The following is a 17,031-nucleotide window of genomic DNA, read 5'->3' as shown; positions in this document are numbered from 1 at the left end:
ACAAAATACATGAAGGTCACTGAGGTATAACAAAGTGTGTTGCCAGAGCGCGGCAGTCCATGTGGTGGCCAGGTCTGACCAAACAGATCAAACAGAGAGGAAAACTGTGCAACCTGTGCACGTGAGGCTCGCAGTGCACCAGAGCTGCTGCTGAAGACTCCGTTGCCTGAAAGGCCATGGCAGCGTGTGGCAGGGGATCTTTTCCAGTGGGACAATGCCATGTACCTGGTGGTTGTTGACTATTATTCACACTATACTGAAGTAGCTAATCTTACATCCACCACCACAGCTCATGTGACAGGAAAGATGAAGACTGTTTTTGCCCGTCATGGGGTCCCAGAGACCGTAGTCACGGACAACGGCCCCCAGTTCTCTGCAGCGGAGTTTGCAGCCTTCGCCAGAGACTATGATTTCATGCACACAACCAGCAGCCCCCGCTACCCTCAAAGTAACGGAGAGGCTGAGAGGGCCGTGAGGACGGTGAAATCTCTCCAGAAAAAGGGGGAGGATCCACACAAAGCTCTCATGGCTTACAGAGCCACACCCTTGTCACACGGCTCATCCCCTGCACAGCTGCTGATGGGCCGCAACATCAGGACGCCTCTGCCTGTCAGCCAAGAGAAGCTAAAGCCAGCATGGCCTGACCTCCAGGCTTTCAGACAGAAGGATCAGGACTTGAAAGAAAAACAGACCTTGTGGTTCAACAAACAACACAGCACCAAGACAAGACAAGATCTCAGCCCTGGACAAAGGGTCTGGGTGAAAGACACAAAAGAAACAGGGACTGTCAGTGGTCCAGCTCAGACACCCAGGTCTTACAACATAGACCTGCCTTCAGGAAGTCTCAGGAGAAACCGATCTCACATCAGGGTTGCTCCATAGACTGCCAGAGAGACTAGATTGGGCCGGAACTTAAGACCACCAAAAAGGATGGATTTGTAGACTAGATAGAAAGCTGTGGTTTGTTTCACAGGGCAGAATAAACCCTGCACAGCTTTGGGGACCCGGGTAGAGAAGAAAGAGATACATATGTTTGATGTTTGTTCAATGAAAAAAAAAAAAACAACAAGAGAATGTCATATGAAAGAATAAGTTTGCCAAAGAATCAGTTAAGAATGGTTATTTGATGTTATACCAGATGTTAACCAGGATATATGTTTACAGGTGATGTTATGCACCACTGAAAAAGAAAAAAACAGAGAGGAAAGGAAAAGTAAAGCTGGTTACTTGAATATTTAGTGCTCAGGTTTAGTATGTTTACTGTTCATGTTTATTAACAAATATGGTAAAACAAAAGAAGTTCTTTTGAGAGTCTGACAGTTAACTAAAGGGGGGAGATGTGGCGAGAGCAGATGTGTACCTGTTGAGTAGGGAACATATAAGGGGACGGACAAACAGGAAAGGTGTATATACTATAGGTGTGTGTGAATGCAGAGTTGTAAATAAAGTGAACTACAGGCCGACAGATGTCTCCCGTCTGGAACTATATACAGACTGCCTGAACATGGCATGTTACAATCATAAATCCAAACATCCACCACTAGAGCCCCGTTGTTTAATGTTTCTATTACAGTAAGGAAATCTTGTCATAAGGATTCTTGTGCATCAGCTAGTGATTGAAAGGTGAATCTTTTGGTGTGACTGAAATGCCTACATTAATCCTGTTTTGGTGAAATTTGTCTAATATTCTTAGGTATTTATTTCCCATGGAGATGATTACAGTAAAAGCAATATTTACATGGTCTGACTTGAATCCCCGCATGGATTAATACACAGTCAGACCGCCTGTCGTCAAGCCACATGTAATCAGCCAGCACCTACCCAGCGGAGTCAAAGCAGCCTCCAGGATGAGCTGGGTGAAGAGGAACAGCAGGAGTTCACTGCGCGTCATTGTTGGATTGTACAACACAGACACCCTCAAAGTGAGAGATGTGGTTGTTGGTCAGTCTCCAGCTTCCTGCAAGCTTCAGCCCAGATCCCTGGGTCTGTAAACCATGTGCCAACTCCAGGAAAAACAAACAAAACAAAAAAAAAAAAATCCAAAAGAAAAAAGAAAAATCTAAATCTTTACTCTTTACTTCAGGTTTTTCGCGGAAGCAGAAGCGACGAGAGGCCGGAGCAAACGGGCACCTGTGCACAGTTGGTGCGCTCCTGACGCACAGACGGGGCAGTGGGCAGTACAGACCAAGCTTCAGTCTACATCTAGTTTCAGTCACTGACTAAGTAAATTAAATGTTAATGATTATTCTTGACCTTGAGAACTCACCAGCTTTTTCACTGCTGCATTTGTTGAGGGAGAATTGTTGAAAGCTCAGAAAAGATATTAAGTAAGTGGATCTTGAGTTTACCAGTGATACCTTATCATTTCTCTCCTGTCTTAATGCTGAAATGATTCGTTGATAAAGTGAAAATGAATCTTTGACTGTTTTAATAATTTGAAGCAGTAAAGTTTTTAAGTGTGTGTGTACACACTCAAATCTTTATTTTATGTTTTAAAGATACAGATATAACAGCAATGTTTTATTAATACAGCCATTGAACAGAAAACAAAGGGAGTATGAAGTTATCTTCATCATAGATGAAAAGTTTGCAATAAACCCTTAACAGTTGTATCTCCATATGTTCCACTCTTTAAGAAACTCAGTGTGGATGTGAGGAAACGTCCCAGTTTCCAAAGACAAGGAGCCTCAGGTTCTGGTGATGGAGGACAGCTCTAACTTCACCAGTCTGTCAAAGAACTTTTATTTTTGTGTAACCTCACTCCCCCATCTGTCCTGGTCCTGGTGATAAACTGGGGGACTAAGGCTGCTTCTGTTCCCACATTAACTCAGTATAATTTGTTGTCCAGACAGTGTTTCTGACAGCCGGCCGTGATTGGTGTCCATTAAAATCCAACATGTGGCTGGTGCAGAGGAGGTCTGCAGGCCCGGGTGGAGGTCTGTGGAGACGACCGGTCAGCAGGAGGGAATCTGCTGCTTGTGGAGCCACCTCTTCTTCAGCTTCTCTGCTTTGGCTTTTTCCTTACAGGCTGGAAGATCAGACAGAGATTAGAGACTGAGCAACATCACTGTCTGAACAGGATTAATGGATTTTTCCCCTGTATGGCTGTGTCTTTAATCAGAGCTGTGTCCCGATTCCATTTCTATACAAACTGTATACAATATGTACAGTATGATTTTTACAATATAGTTAATATGCAAGATTAAACTGCCAATATCTTCCTGAAGCTCAATACCATCCATATTTAAATATACTATAGCTCTGAGTAGCTTCTCTAATTATTGCCTCTGTGCTTTGCATTGTGGGGCAACAGCAGCACACAACACTCAAAAATGTTCAGCTCCTTTTAGGTGCATTCAATAACTTCCACAGCAGTCTCAGTTCATTCTGCTGAACTCACCCCAGTCCTTCTTGACAAACTGCACAGCTGCGCTTTTATTCCTGCCCTTCTTGTTCTGGAGGGAGAGCAGCTCGTTACCTGAAAGCAGAAGGACGTGAAGTGTAAATACCTTCGGCTGGACGACCGCACCGACAGTCAGACTGAAAGCTGTGAATGTCGCCGCCGTCGTCTGCAGCGGGAGTCCGTGGAGAGTGGACACCGCAGGGAGACGACACGGCACGTCACTGTAGCAAAGCTCAAATTGAGACAGATCATCGTCTGTACAGACTGCTGCCACAGAGTGTAGCTTGCAGGGTTTTGTGTTTTTCTTTTAATAAATCTGACATTTATTTGTTTTATTGTCTAAACAGCTTCAGTCAGTGTAGAACTAAACCTTATTGTCAGATTTCTCGTCTTGCAGCACAATTTTTTTATCCATTTCAGACAATTTCCTTTTATTTCATCCCTATTTAAATATATTAGATTACACAGAAATTAAATTAACTAAACTAAAAAATCATAACCATATACTGTACGTTCTTGCAGAATAACATACAACTGATTAATTGTAAGGATCTTTTTGTAATAATGTAAAATATGGCAGCTGTTGGATCAGTCTGGATCTATAGGTGACTTCTTACTTGTGGTCCTGCAGCTTCCTGGTCCGTACAGTCTGGACTGGATGAAATCCTCGGCCGCCTGCTGCTGAAAGGACGCCAGCGCTTGCTCCTCCTTCACTGTCGCCACCTTGTAGTTTCCCTTCAGACTGACAAACAGGAAGGAGACCAGTTTCAATAAAAAAACAAAAGGCTTCAGTTACTGGTCGGTTAAATCTGGAGCCAGTCTCTGCCCTGATGTATACATGTCGTCTGAGCCAGCATCCAAATCAGTTATCCTAAAACACCATATGGGAATAAGTACGTCGACACTAGAAGATTACACCTGGATAATGTTGTTCTAAAACTATGGGCATGAACCTGCTGCTATAACAAGCTCCACTCTTCTGGCAGATTTTGGAACTATCTGCAGTTAGTGATTAATTGGAATTTATATGCTGGCAAAAACAATAATTAAAGAGGCTATTTGTAAGTTTTCTCTGCCGCAGAACTTGGTCTTTTTGTCAGGAGCAGGTGGTGGTGATGGCCACAAGCTTCAGCCATCGCTGTGTTTACAAGACAAGAGGTTATAACACGTCCTCTGAGCAGCTGCGCTTCAGGACAGGCTGGAGGCTGCAGTGTCCACCTCTGGAGACAGCTCTTGGTGAGTAAAGGAATGAAGTTTGATGCTGAACTCATAACATTTATTCTAGACTGCTAATTAAAAAACATCTGTTAATGCTAATATTGGCAATGTAGCAATAGCAAAAGCTACAAATAGCTCCTTTAAAGGTGTATTTACATACTTTCGAGAATGTGCCAATTTCCCACTCCTCTTCTTTTTCTTCTTCCTGCTCTCTTCATCGTCCTGCCGCTCCTCTTCAGCTGGTGAGAACGGGTTGAAAGGATACAGTAAGTCCCACTCTGAGGCTAATTCTGCTGCTCTGTTTAGCAGTGAAGAGTGTCAGCTTATTGATTAAAATATGTCAGAAGGGTGGGAAACTTCTTCACCTTCATCTTCAGACTGTTTCTGCTTCCTAAAAAATAAAGATTAAAATGTTCAATGAGCAGGGATGGATTTTAAAAATGAGCTGCAGGATGAGTCAGGGAAATAAACGTACTTTGAAGAGGTCGAGTCGATTTCCTCCAACACGTCGTCTGGTAACAGCTTTCTTTTCTACAGGAATCAGCAGAATGAAGAAAGACCGGATCAAAGCTTTATTTAAAGCTGTCAATATTATTTACATGCAGCTATACTTAACCCTGAAAGGACAAGTGTATTCAGCAGCCCGTCAACCACTTCAGCAAATACTCCAGAATAAACAGGACAACACAAAAACATGAGGCTGTATTTAGCTATAGCAGCGTATTAGCATGGTAATGAATGTCACTAGTTTTGTATGTATTTAGTTATAAACCACAGTAGAGCTGCAGCAATTCATTAATGATATGAAACTGACTATTACACTGTTGATGTCTGAAATAACTGAGAACATGGGCACAAAGTACTGATTATGTTTATGGTTGCAATAAACAAAATGTCAGAGGAGTGACTAAGGGAGGTTTATGTAATTGTTTTATCATCACACACACACACACACACACACACCTTCTGTTCCTGGAACAGCTCCTGTCTCCTCTTCCGCTTCTCTTTCAGCAGCTCTTTTTCCCTGCAAACATGAAAATGCTTCATTAATCCAAGCAAATTAAATGATACCAAAAATGGCTGTTGTACTGGTTTAATGTTGAACTGTTATCTTTGACAGACGGCAGGCACCAAACTCCGTTAAACAACCCTCAGTTACTGGGATACACTGTCGGGATAATCCTTCGTCTTTTCTGCCAACTCAAGAGTTGCATTGAGAAACAATTCAACAAACTTTGTTAAATACAGCTGCTCAGTGTCTGCGCCGATATGAAAATTACCCCCAAAGAAATCTGAATTTGTGATGGATAAGTCACTGCGGTGTATTAATTCTGCCCATTACCACGAAAACACACTAAGACCATTTATTTTGAATGGAATTTGGCTTAGCGGTGCCCCCGTACACATGAACATGTTAGCCGGCTGTGCTAGCTACCTCCTGGCCGTTTCCAGCGCCTGCTTCATGCTCCGCAGAGCCTGAGCCTTTGAGTCCTCAAAGGTCACCTCTTCTGGCGCCTCGTCGTCACTAGACTCCAGCATTAAGGAGAAATCTTCGGCCTGATTTTCGTTATCCGCCGTCTTCGACGCTGAAGTTGTTTTCCCACGTTGTTTCTTCGCCATGTTGGTTGTGTGACGTGAAAAAAACGGGACGGATGGGAACATGTGTCCTCTGGTGGCGGGGAGGAGGCTCACAACCAAACAAAATAAACGGATTACATTTTTTCATCTCTAAATTAGAGTAAATTTTAAGTAAGTTCAATGCATTTTCTATGTACTAGCTTTTACAATTTAACATTATTAGTATTGTATACGTGGTATATTAGTACACTGCAGTGTTTATATTGCTGACTTCCGGATGTTGTATTTGCTTTTTTCTCCAATATATTATTATATGCATATTACATTATTAATTAGCTCTATTTACAACTCCTAATGTGCGTGTGTTTCGTTTTTGTTGTGAATAAATTACATGTTGATGTTGTTCCATTAAATCCGTGCTTTTATTTTGAAAGCGACATCCGGCGAACCTTCAGCCTGTCCTGACGCTTGTGAGCAGCAGGTGCAGCCCGCTGTCAGCTGTGACAACAACGCGACGCCATGCACCGACTGTTATTTGTGTTTCTGGTCGCTGCCGGGGCATCCGGTCTCGGCCTCCCCGGGCTGGATGTCAGAAAGGCGGCCGGGCCCTGCCTCGCCCCGCAGCAGTGGGAGGGGAGGTGGGTGCAGTACGACCACAGCACCGGGAGGAACCACCGGGCCGCCGTGTCCTACGACGGCCTGAACCAGAGGATCCGAGTCCTGCAGCAGCACAAGAAACACACCCCGTGTCAGAAGTAAGATCCGCCTCTGCTCAAGTGATTTATTTTAATATCAGCCTACTGCTCCCAGTCAAAACATGAAGGTAGAGGTGCATGAAATAAAAATTTAACCTAATAATTACCTCAATAATATGATCATCCATCTGTTATTTTCCTGCACTGATATATATTTTCAGTCGTATTGTGAGAGTGATAATATTCAGAAAATAATGTTTCCCAAAAAAAAAAAAAGGGATTTTGTTGGACTTTTTTTTAATAACCTGGCAGCACGAAAATAGTTTTTAAGATTGGCTAATAACTGAAATATAAAGTCCATGATATAGAAAGTAAAAATGTATACTGTATATCTCATAATAATAAGGAAACCAACACCAAAAATACATTTAGATGAAGCATACATATTAAAATACATTTTATTAAATAAATATTAACAGTAATTATAAAGAGATAATGGACATCAAGCCAGCTTTAATAGTAATCTTTTTGAAAATTAAAAACAATGCTACATGATTAAACTGAAATCATTACAGCTGAACAGCTTTATAAGCTGAATGTCAGATGATGTTTTCACTGTTTCGCCCCAAAGAGCCAAAAACAACAACAACAACAACAACAAAAATCAGCTAGGGCAGCTGTGAACTGAATTCCAGTATCAACATTATATTTTTCTCAGTTCATTGATCTTTACAATACAAACATCGTACAACACCCTCGATCTGGATGAGAAAGAACTCCACCCAAAAATGCCTTTCACCCCTTTGTCTCACCTTCAGGTTTTTTGAGTACATCTACTTGTATCAGAGCAAAGTGATGTTCCAGATTGACCAGAAAACCAAGGACTGCTCAAAGCTTACACTGACGGAGACCTGGGATCCCTTTGACATCCCCAACAACTCCACCTTCGAGGACCTGTACTTCATCGGAGGCCCTGGGGACAACGTGGAGGTTCAGGAGTGGTCAGACAGGAAGCCGGCGCGCCAACGTAAGTCTGTTTTTTGTTTTTTGTTTTTAAATCTGTACAATGGTGTGTTTTGCATAAAATACAGAGAACACTGGAAATCAAATGAAATCTGACTGATGTAATTGTATCTCTGCTTCCATCTCAATTTCTCTAATCTCTAATTTTAGGTCTCGAAACTTGATAAATAGATGCTACTAATAATGGGTGTAATTTTGGTGAACAGGCCCTTTAGGTTTGATGACATATAGTCATTTGATCCATTGTTGATATAAGAAGAAATTTTAGTGCCTCTTTAAGCCAGGGTTGGTCTACATTCAACACCTCGTGCAGCTGCTTCTCAACGAGACAAACCTTCTTTTATACCAAATTATAACCAGTTAGAAGAGCAGCTGTTGGTGGAATAAAACGTCCAGTTCCTCTCAGAGCTTCCATAATGTCTCCTCTGTCCAACAGATGAGACCTGGGTGGGCGTCTACACCCTGAAGGACTGTTACCCGGTGCAGGAGACCTACACCAAGAACAGCAGCGTCACCACCTCTACCCGCTTCTTCAACCTCCAGCTGGGCATCAGCGACCCCAACGTCTTCACCCCGCCCAGCACCTGTCAATCAGCTCGGCCCAAGAGGATGGCGGAGTCCGACTGCTAAAGCCTCGCCAGCCCTCACCTTTGACCTCAGACACTTGACAGTATTCTGAGGCTGAGTCTGAAATCACTCCTTTAATCACTAATTCACTGCTCTCTGTTTACACTATACTGAACAGGAGCTTAAGATTTCAGACACTTACAAACCATTGTCATTGTGTGTCTTCACTTACCCTATAATAATAATAAACTTTATTCATATAGCACTTTTTAAAACAGCAGATACAAAGTGCTTTACAGTTAGTAGTAAAAATGCGTAAAACTCAGAAAATCAGAAAAAGTTTGTGCAGTATTTAGTAAAGAAGGAAGTGATTTCAGATAAAGCCTTTGTCTGGGTTTTTTTTTTCTTAACTGTTTGTTGATTTGCTGCTAATTTGTGGAAACTGTTTTCAGGTCCAGTGATTCCTGCTTACTGCAAGCTAACAAGCTAGCTCACAGATAATAATAACAACTGGTTAAGATTACGAAGTGATTACTTCCATGATGACAAGTGACTTTTAATGTTGTCATGTCACCAATTGATAATCTCCAAACTATCAAGCTAGCTTATAGCAAACAGTTGGGTCTCCGTGAACGAATCTGACTACATGCTAACAAGCATTTGCTAATTTCTTAGCTCAGGACAGGCAGTTTGATAAATCCAAATGCTCCGTCAAAGAAGTGAAGTGCCTCATAAACATGCACGTATATGAAGTCAGTCACAGCCGTTATGGTTTGTAGTTTATTTGAGATTCAGCCATACTTCCTCAGACATGCACTGATCTGTTTGAGGTGTGATAGATGGGTTTTCCAAGCACAAGCATTTGCGCACAGCAGGTGGTAGAAACTCATTTCCAACATGCCATAAAAGCTCAGACTAATAACAAGACTTGTGAGAATAAAGACAGGTATATAACATCATAGTTATTCCTGTGAAACTGCTGTCAGTTATTTCCAAAGGTTCTGTCAATGAGATTAAACAAGATTTTAAACCGTCGGCCTTCCCCACGGTTAAACACACAGGCACCACCCACACATGAGCTGACTGTAGTATGCGGCATTCAGGTGAAAGTGACCTTTCACAATTTCCTCCACTTAAGAATCCACTTTACATCTAAAAAGGCTCCGACAAAGAGAGATCAGAGCACAGAGCGACCGGCCATGGGGACTAATGGTTCAAAGCCCAGTCAAAACATCCAGAAAGTTTGTTTGTGAGACGCCAAAAATAAATTCAGGCCTTCCCAGTTGGACTGCAGTTGGATCCTGTTCGTCCAGTGGATTATCAAAACTAGAAAGTTTACATGTCATTTGTGAGACTGTGGAGAAACTCCAAGGCTGAATTTCTTTCCCAGTCCCATCATGGAGCCAATACTGCTCTGTCTTTAGCAAGAGTGAGAACCCTACAAACTGCTAAAGGCTCCAGCTTGACTCAGCCTCAACTAGTATTCTTATTAACTTGATGCAACATAATGTTAGATTTCATTTCCGACGGCTACAGTAGCATGATAACATTAGCTGACTTGCTGTTAGCAATATTATGAATTTGTTCAGGAATTGTTGCTATCGCTAGCTGGCTAACTGTCAGCATTGCTTTAGCATATCACAGCAATGCTAGCGTGGGCTAATGGTCATGGGCATTTGGCTCTCGTGTACTCATGGTAACTTTATTCAGTTGTGCTTCTTTTGTGTGTTTCCACCATGAATGTATTATGAGAATGTGGAGGGAGGAAGGAGGGGGATTGGAAGGGGGTCTGTCGGGGGTTGGCCGACCGGAGGGCTGAGGTGTGGCTGACAGAGCGTTTGTTTTGGTCTGAGATGCTGGTGGTCTAGTGAGACATCTAGTGGCAGTGATGATCATCTACAGAACCTGTAAGAGAAAAAGTGATGAAAAATTATTGCTTGTCATTTGGTTTGGTTTTGTTTTTTTCTTCATCAATAGACTGATATTATAAAGCCAGTAATTATCCATGTTTGACATTTATTAAAAAGTTCTCTGGCTTATTCATCATTGATTTTAGTGTAATTTTTTACTGGTATGATGAGAATATCTGCTAAGGTGTGATGTCTGTTGGGGAATTTCAAACAAAACTTAAAGAATATTATTAATCTGATGTGAGTTGTGAAGTCTGTCTCAAAATTAAGTGCAGAATCAAATGATCTGGTGGATTCATGTCCCGTGGGAATAGGTTGAAGCAGGTAACTTGTTTTATTTTTTGTTTAAAAACACCTTAATTTCTATTGAAATAAGTTTCTACATTTATCATGTTCTATTCAAAGGTACTTTAAGCAGTAATTCATTTCTGTTTTTCATTTACTGTATTTGAATTGTAATCTATAAAACATTTAATCTGTATTTTAGGACAACAGAGAAGCTAATTCTGAAAATGCAAATCTCTAAAAGCAGAGATCTGAAGGAGTTTATCACAAATGAGAAATGAGGTCTGTTGTAAAAAAGCAAAGGGTTAAACACACAGTAGACTGCTCCTCCTCCTGGACTGAGTCACAGCCTGATAACCCTCCCTCTTCTTCCTGCTCTCTAACACAGCCAGCTCAACTCTGTTCATGTGTTTCCTTGTTCCCTCCCCTTCAGATCCACAGTCTGAAGATGGGTGGAACCAACATGTGGTGAAGTGAGAGAGCTGACAGGCCCCGTTCACTGCAGAGACACATGTTGTGTAGATCACAGCTCAAACTAGATTCACTTCTGAGGAAGTGAAACTCAAACAGTCGTTGACACTGAGAGGTGAAATGGCGCAGAAAGGAGTTCAGCTGGACCGGGAAACCTTCTCTTGTTCCATCTGTCTGGATCTACTGAAGGATCCGGTGACTCTTCCCTGTGGACACAGCTACTGCATGAACTGTATGAAAAGCTTCTGGGATGAAGAGGATGAGAAGAAAATCCACAGCTGCCCTCAGTGTAGGCAGACCTTCACACCGAGGCCTGTCCTGGTGAAAAACACCATGTTAGCAGTTTTAGTGGAGGAGCTGAAGAAGACTGGACCCCAAGCTGCTCCTGCTGATCACTGCTATGCTGGACCTGAAGATGTGGCCTGTGATTTCTGCACTGGGAGAAAACTGAAAGCTGTCAAATCCTGTTTGGTTTGTTTGGCTTCTTACTGTGAGAAACACCTTCAACCTCATTATGATGTACCTCAGATAAAGAATCACAAGCTGGTGGAGCCCTCCAAGAAGCTCCAGGAGAACATCTGCTCTCATCATGATGAGGTGATGAAGATGTTCTGCCGCACTGATCAGCAGTGTATCTGTTATCTCTGCCCTGTGGATGAACATAAAGGCCACGACACAGTCTCAGCTGCAGCAGAAAGGACTGAGAGGCAGAGAGAGCTCCAGCTGAGTCGACAAAACATCCAGCAGAGAATCCAGGACAGAGAGAAAGATGTGAAGCTGCTTCATCAGGAGGTGGAGGCTATCAATGGCTCTGCTGATAAAGCAGTGGAGCACAGTGACAAGATCTTCACTCAGCTGATCCGTCTCATGGAGAAAAGAAGCTCTGATGTGAAGCAGCAGATCAGATCCCAGCAGGAAACTGAAGTGAGTCGCGTCAAAGAGCTTCAGGAGAAGCTGGAGCAGGAGATCACTGAGCTGAAGAGGAAAGACGCTGAGCTGAAGCAGCTCTCACACACAGAGGATCACACCCAGTTTCTACACAACTACCCCTCACTGTCACCACTCAGTCAATCTACAGACTCATCCAGCATCAATATCCGTCCTCTGAGGTACTTTGAGGATGTGACAGCAGCTGTGTCAGAGCTCAGAGATAAACTACAGGACATTCTGAGAGAGACATGGACAAACATCTCACTGACAGAGACTCAAGTGGATGTTTTACTGTCACAACCAGAGCCCAAGACCAGAGCTGGATTCTTAAAATACTCACAGGAAATCACACTGGATCCAAACACAGCACATACACGTCTGTTATTATCTGAGGGAAACAAAAGAGCAACGTTAATATATGAGAACCAGCCTTACTCTAGTCATCCAGACAGATTCACTGGCTGGTGGCAGGTCCTGAGTAGAGAGAGTCTGACTGGACGTTGTTACTGGGAGGTGGAGTGGAGAGGAGGAGTTTATGTATCAGTCACATACAAGAATATCAGCAGAGCCGGTGAATCAAATAAATGTGGATTTGGATGCAATATCAAATCTTGGGCTTTATATTGTGATGAAGACGATTATGAGTTTTTGTTTAACAATATCAAAACTCCAGTCTCAGGTCCTCGGTCCTCCAGAGTAGGAGTGTACCTGGATCACAGAGCAGGTATTCTGTCCTTCTACAGTGTCTCTGAAACCATGACTCTCCTCCACAGAGTCCAGACCACATTCACTCAGCCTCTACATGCTGGACTTGGACTTCGTATCTCTTCATTCTGTCGAGGCAGTGCTGTGTTCTGGAAACTCAAATAGATTGATGACCGTTTAAAATTTGTATTTTAGTCCCTAAATGTATTTTGTCTCCATGTTTGTTACTAAAAGCTCATTGCTGTTGTGATTCTGCAGTGCACACAGATCACCTGTCAATCAAACATTATGGGTGGTACTTTAACCTCTTCTCATTTTTTGATGTGTTGATTTTCAGATACTGGAAAAATGATAATTGCAAATAATTGATTTCAGTAAATTTCAGTGTGAAGAAGTTTAGTTGTGCCTTGACACACATAAAATATTAAATAGAGCCTATTCAAGTCACTGAGTGAAGTTTTGTTTTTCTTTTAAAGCATTTTTGCCTTTAAATTGGATAGTGAGAGTGAGAGAGAGACACGAACTTCAGGGGACGACATACATCACGGGAGCACAAGTCAGTCTCAAACCCTGGCCACTGCCTTATTGGACTGAGTCTTCCTTCACGATATGTGCTCTGTCAGGTGAGCCACCAGGGCCCCCCAGGCTGAGTGAAGTTTTTACTCCTCTTCCTGCAGTGAACATCAAAGCAGGTGAACAACTGAAATCTGAAAACTGATGCACAACACAAGAGGGCGCCTTCATCCTGCTGAGCAGGGATGTAGTGGAGGTTAAAGCTCCTCAGCTCAGTTTGTCTGAAGTTTTTAGTGAAGATCATGATTTTAGGATGAGAAGATTTATAATAAAAATGTCTGATATAACACATCATGGTAAGTTCTGTGAAACTGATGTTAGTCATTAGGAATTCATCTTCTAAGTAAAATAAAGTGCGAAATTTGAGCTTTTTTTCATTTAATACAAAATGTTACTGAATCTGATCAATCTTATTTAGTTTGTGTTTATTGGAACTATACTCTGCTCTTATCAGAAAGCCAGTAATCAACCATAAGTGACATTTTTAACAGTGCTCGGCTTTATTCCTCACTAATGTTAGATTGTTCTCACAGTTATTTTAGGTGCATTTCCCCACAGTGTGTTTGGCTTGTTTCACTCTTGATGCAAAATAATTGTGTTGTCATTAATCAAAAAAACTTAAAATGTACTAATGTGACGACAATGTGACATCTAAACTGTGATGTGTGTTGGAGCATTTGGAAAACAACTGAAAGAATATTATTAATGAGATGTATAAAACAGTTAGTTTTCTAGGATCTGTTCTGTCATTTCAGTCTCTAAACTGAACTAGAGAGTAAAATAATGTGGTGCATTCACGTCCTGTGGGATTCAGAGTTGCAACAAGTACCTTGTTTGATTTGTTTGTTTTTAAAGTCATCTAACATCAAAATACCACTTTTACTTAAAATTTAATTCTAAATTTAACCTGTTATATTCAAAATACTTCAAGGAATTCAATGATTGATATTTTCATCTATAGTATTTGAATTATGGGAATTTATAAAACAAAGGAAAAAAAAGTCAAATGTATTCTAAGAAAATAGAAGAACTGATTATGAAAACCAAGGAACCAGTTTGTCACCTAAACGTTCAGGTGATCAGTGTAAATGAGAATAAGGCTCTATTGTAAAAATGGGTTAAACACACAGTATCAAACTGCTCCTCCTCCTGGACTGAGTCACAGCCTGATAACCCTCCCTCTTCTTCCTGCTCTCTAACACAGCCAGCTCCACTGTCCATGTGTTTCCTTGTTCCCTCCCCTTCAGATCTACAGTCTGAAGATGGGTGGAACCAACATGTGGTGAAATGAGAGAGCTGACAGGCCCCGTTCACTGCAGAGACACATGTTGTTTAGATCACAGCTCAAACTAGTTTCACTTCTGAGAAATTGAAACTCAAACAGTTGTTGACACTGAGAGGTGAAATGGCGCAGAAAGGAGTTCAGTTGGACCGGGAAACCTTCTCTTGTTGCATCTGTCTGGATCTACTGAAGGATCCGGTGACTCTTCCCTGTGGACACAGCTACTGCATGAACTGTATTAAAAGCTTCTGGGATGAAGAGGATGAGAAGAAAATCCACAGCTGCCCTCAGTGTAGGCAGACCTTCACACCGAGGCCTGTCCTGGTGAAAAGCACCATGTTAGCAGATTTACTGGAGGAGCTGAAGAAGACTGGACTCCAAGCTGCTCCTGCTGATCACTGCTATGCTGGACCTGAAGATGTGGCCTGTGATGTCTGCACTGGGAGAAAACTGAAAGCTGCCAAATCCTGTTTGACGTGTCCGGCCTCTTACTGTGAGAAACACCTGCAGCCTCATTATGAAGCAGCTCCATTAAAGAAACACAAGCTGGTGGAGCCCTCCAAGAATCTCCAGAAGAACATCTGCTCTCGTCATGATGAGGTGATGAAGATGTTCTGCCGCACTGATCAGCAGTGTATCTGTTATCTCTGCCCTGTGGATGAACATAAAGGCCACGACACAGTCTCAGCTGCAGCAGAAAGGACTGAGAGGCAGAGAGAGCTCCAGCTGAGTCGACAAAACATCCAGCAGAGAATCCAGGACAGAGAGAAAGATGTGAAGCTGCTTCAACAGGAGGTGGAGGCTATCAATGGCTCTGCTGATAAAGCAGTGGAGCACAGTGAGATGATCTTCACTCAGCTGATCTGTCTAATGGAGAAAAGAAGCTCTGATGTGAAGCAGCAGATCAGATCCCAGCAGGAAACTGAAGTGAGTCGAGTTAAAGAGCTTCAGGAGAAGCTGGAGCAGGAGATCACTGAGCTGAAGAGGAAAGATGCTGAGCTGAAGCAGCTCTCACACACAGAGGATCACACCCAGTTTCTATACAACTACCCCTCACTGTCACCACTCAGTCAATCTACAGACTCATCCAGCATCAATATCCGTCCTCTGAGGTACTTTGAGGATGTGACAGCAGCTGTGTCAGAGCTCAGAGATAAACTACAGGACATTCTGAGAGAGACGTGGACAAACATCTCACTGACAGAGACTCAAGTGGATGTTTTACTGTCACAACCAGAGCCCAAGACCAGAGCTGGATTCTTAAAATATTCAAAGAAAATCACACTGGATCCAAATACAGCAAACACATGGCTGTTATTATCTGAGGGAAACAGAAAAGTAACATGGAGTAAACCACAGTCTTATTCTAATCATCCAGACAGATTCACTTCATATTATCAGGTCCTGAGTAGAGAGAGTCTGACTGGACGTTGTTACTGGGAGGTGGAGTGGAGAGGAAGAGGAGTTAATGTAGCAGTCGCATACAAGAATATCAGTAGAGCAGGGAACTCATATGAATGTGGATTTGGACACAATGACAAATCTTGGGCGTTATATTGTGACAAAAACAGTTATGAATTTTACCACTCCAATATCAACACTCCAGTCTCAGGTCCTCGGTCCTCCAGAGTAGGAGTGTACCTGGATCACAGAGCAGGTATTCTGTCCTTCTACAGCGTCTCTGAAACCATGACTCTCCTCCACAGAGTCCAGACCACATTCACTCAGCCTCTACATGCTGGACTTTGGCTTTATTATCTTTTTGGTGATGGAGACACAGCTGAGTTTTGCAAACTCAAATAGTCAAAGGTCATTTAAGGTGCAGTTGGTTCAAATCTGTATTTTAGTTCACCAGTTTATTTTGTCTCCATGTTTGTTGCTAAAAGCTCATTGCTGTTGTGTTTCTGCACTGCACACAGATCACCTGTCAATCAAACATTATGGGTGGTACTTTGACCTCTTCTCATTTCTGGTTGTGTTGATGTTTGAGTTTGTTCAGGTGGAGCTGCAGCCATGGAGGATATCACTGCTCATCATCATGTTTGTTTGACCTCAACTCACATTTGTCCACATGAAAACACAAACTTGTCTGTGCTCTAAATGTTTGTTGGTGTCTTTATCATGATAATAATCAATGAGAAGATGATTGATTCTTTTCTTTTCCATATCTGAGATTCATGTTAAAAAAAACTGATTGTGTTGATGAAATGAATTGAAAAAAAGTGAATAAAGTTTTTCTTAAAAAATAAATAAAACATTTTCTTGTCTTCATTCAAGGATCTCATTCATGATGAAAATGGAAAAAATGTGAAACTAACATGAGTAGATAAGAGTATTACACCAGTTAATACAGCATATATCCAAGGTGCAGAGTAAATCCATGGAGACTTA

At 42.1% G+C, this 17,031-nt stretch overlaps 5 protein-coding genes across 26 annotated transcripts in view; 3 read left to right on the top strand and 2 right to left on the bottom strand.

Moving 5' to 3' along the window:
* Positions 1–2,152, bottom strand: part of LOC139629656 (cubilin-like) — a 46,406-nt gene extending 44,254 nt beyond the window's left edge. For 12 of the 22 annotated variants that reach the window (XM_071492400.1, XM_071492408.1, XM_071492417.1 and 9 more), the window contains exon 1: positions 1,822–2,152. In XM_071492400.1, the coding sequence (XP_071348501.1) occupies positions 1,822–1,891 (70 nt within the window). In that variant the 5' untranslated portion in view covers positions 1,892–2,152. The remainder of the gene's footprint in view (positions 1–1,821) is intronic. The other 10 variants (XM_071492405.1, XM_071492423.1, XM_071492406.1 and 7 more) reach the window with 6 other exon arrangements.
* A 292-nt stretch (positions 2,153–2,444) lies between these two features.
* nol7 (nucleolar protein 7) lies at positions 2,445–6,277 on the bottom strand. Its single transcript, XM_071492436.1, has 8 exons — positions 6,057–6,277; positions 5,585–5,645; positions 5,097–5,152; positions 4,987–5,012; positions 4,782–4,860; positions 4,021–4,145; positions 3,401–3,478; positions 2,445–3,028 (listed from the first exon to the last, which is right to left on the bottom strand). Exons 1-8 carry the CDS (start codon positions 6,239–6,241, stop codon positions 2,955–2,957), a joined length of 684 nt encoding a protein of 227 aa, XP_071348537.1. The 5' UTR covers positions 6,242–6,277; the 3' UTR covers positions 2,445–2,954.
* A 366-nt stretch (positions 6,278–6,643) lies between these two features.
* epdr1 (ependymin related 1) lies at positions 6,644–10,534 on the top strand. Its single transcript, XM_071492437.1, has 3 exons — positions 6,644–6,954; positions 7,713–7,921; positions 8,354–10,534. The coding sequence occupies exons 1-3, from the start codon at positions 6,719–6,721 to the stop codon at positions 8,545–8,547; spliced, it is 639 nt and encodes a 212-aa protein (XP_071348538.1). The 5' UTR covers positions 6,644–6,718; the 3' UTR covers positions 8,548–10,534.
* A 50-nt stretch (positions 10,535–10,584) lies between these two features.
* Positions 10,585–16,927, top strand: LOC139629662 (tripartite motif-containing protein 16-like). Its single transcript, XM_071492431.1, has 2 exons — positions 10,585–10,718; positions 14,606–16,927. Exon 2 carries the CDS (start codon positions 14,764–14,766, stop codon positions 16,441–16,443), a length of 1,680 nt encoding a protein of 559 aa, XP_071348532.1. The 5' UTR covers positions 10,585–10,718; positions 14,606–14,763; the 3' UTR covers positions 16,444–16,927.
* On the top strand, positions 10,617–13,232 carry LOC139629661 (tripartite motif-containing protein 16-like). Its single transcript, XM_071492429.1, has 2 exons — positions 10,617–10,718; positions 11,113–13,232. The coding sequence occupies exon 2, from the start codon at positions 11,271–11,273 to the stop codon at positions 12,948–12,950; it is 1,680 nt and encodes a 559-aa protein (XP_071348530.1). The 5' UTR covers positions 10,617–10,718; positions 11,113–11,270; the 3' UTR covers positions 12,951–13,232.
* Positions 16,928–17,031: the final 104 nt, after the last annotated feature.

The sequence above is a fragment of the Trachinotus anak genome, unplaced genomic scaffold (genome assembly GCF_046630095.1).
Source record: "Trachinotus anak isolate AG129_WGS33_773 ecotype Australia unplaced genomic scaffold, CSIRO_AGI_Tana_v1 ptg000012l, whole genome shotgun sequence".
NCBI lineage: Eukaryota > Metazoa > Chordata > Actinopteri > Carangiformes > Carangidae > Trachinotus > Trachinotus anak.
This window is presented reverse-complemented; position numbering and strand designations above follow the sequence as displayed.